Source organism: Austrofundulus limnaeus, unplaced genomic scaffold, assembly GCF_001266775.1.
Source record: "Austrofundulus limnaeus strain Quisiro unplaced genomic scaffold, Austrofundulus_limnaeus-1.0 Scaffold918, whole genome shotgun sequence".
Taxonomy (NCBI): domain Eukaryota; kingdom Metazoa; phylum Chordata; class Actinopteri; order Cyprinodontiformes; family Rivulidae; genus Austrofundulus; species Austrofundulus limnaeus.
In genome coordinates, this window is record NW_013953320.1 from 65536 (window position 1) to 67272 (window position 1737).

The 1737-nt window shown below is 42.1% G+C and overlaps 1 protein-coding gene across 1 annotated transcript in view; it reads right to left on the reverse strand.

Moving 5' to 3' along the window:
* The window catches only part of ecm1b (extracellular matrix protein 1b), a gene marked incomplete in the record, with an annotated part of 16023 nt that overhangs the window by 6904 nt on the left and 7382 nt on the right, over window positions 1–1737 (reverse strand). The window contains 2 exon segments of the mRNA XM_014029533.1: window positions 278–483; window positions 1154–1431. Of these exon segments, the coding sequence (XP_013884987.1) occupies window positions 278–483; window positions 1154–1431 (484 nt within the window).

Consider the following 1737-nt stretch of genomic DNA (forward strand, 5'->3'; position numbering starts at 1 on the left):
TTATCTTATCTTATCTTATCTTATCTTATCTTATCTTATCTTATCTTATCTTATCTTATCTTCATATGCTCGATGTAGATCGATATCATTTGCCCATCTAATATATCACAGACTTGTGAACTGAATTGAATCTAAATCTTATCATGACACTGTGATATTGAGAAACATCGTTTTGTAATGGAAACAAATCAATATACAATATACAGTATATCTAGACCACAATGCATCAGAAAACACTGACTGTAAGCATTAGTATAGAAGTTAATTCATGTCAAACCTTGAGCAATCAGTGGGCTTGAAGGAGAAGACAGCAGAGGCTTGGACCTGCTCCACCGGCAGCACCTCTGTCGGCTTATAGTCGGGGTTTGAGGAGTCCTTGTTGAAGCAGTCCAGTCTTTCATTCCCCCTTTTTTTGCAGCATTCATAGAGCCGGTCTTTCACCGACAAGTCTTCCTCACAGAACAAGTGCACCGAACGCTCCCACTGTAAGGAGATAAGATCATTTTATCTGTGTAGCGCTGTTTGTAGACACAGATCACAAAGTGCTTCACAAGGAGCAAAACTAAAATAAATACAAACATAATAAAAAACCAATAAAACAAGTTAATGTAAAACATCGTCATACATTTAGCTAAAAGCTTGTCTGAAACTGTCTCCCAACAAATATAAGGGAATGTCCCAATTGTTACACATTTAACATGCATCTTAAAGAGTTTCTTATAAGCTCCCAGTTGTAATGTTTATCAAATAAAGTTTAAAGTTACAACTAGTCATGGATCCCTTTAACACTGAGTTTATGCTGCAGCTGTATTTGTGCAGCTCCATGGTTTTCTGCAGTCCTGGTATTCATACCAAAAGCATTTTGTTATGTTTAACTGGGTTTATCTAGTGAAAACAGCCAGAGGCCTTCAGCTTTGGAAAAATGCAGGAACCATCCTCCGGAATGTGAAGAATGTTTCTTTATTAAATGGTTTCAAAACATGCAATCAGTAAAATCTCTTACAGTGTGCTTCTCACCATCGCTTGGCTATTGTACCAAGTGTGTTTAGAGTCTAAACTGCCAATCAGGAAGAATCAAAACAAATAATAATTACAACACAAAGGACACCAAACTGCTGAACTGCTACAAAAGACTGGTTGTGTAAAAACTTACAGCCAGTGTGGCGCAACACAGTGCCCCCTCTACTCCCAGCGTCTGGTTTAACTGGCAGCACGTACTGAACCAGGACTCTGCGTTGTTGACAGCTGCAGCCTTTCGCTTCTGCTTGCTAAAGAAGGAGCGAGGGAAGTAGGAGTCTGGGTAGCGGGGACGGTGGTCCCCATGGACACAGATGGCCTGGATGTTGTCCAGTGTTGGACGGCCGAGAGGAAACTGAACTGGGTAGTCCACAGGCAGACGACCAAAAGAACGAGGCCCGAAGCTGGGAGGACCTGTGCAGGGCGAGAGAAGACGTGATGTTTATTGTAGGTCTATTTAAACAGGTGGAGGTGTGTTGAGTGTGTTCTGAAAAAAGAAATCAGGAACGATGATACGTACGTCCCACTGGTGTCAGACCCAGTCCTGGAGGAAAATACCCTGGTCAGGAGGAACAGATGGCATGTCAAACTGTACTGATAGGAAAATAAGGTCCAATCAGAGTGGATGGTGATGGATGGATGGATGATGGATGGATGGATGGACGGATGGATGGATGGATGGATGGATGGATGGATGGATGGATGGATGATGGATGGATG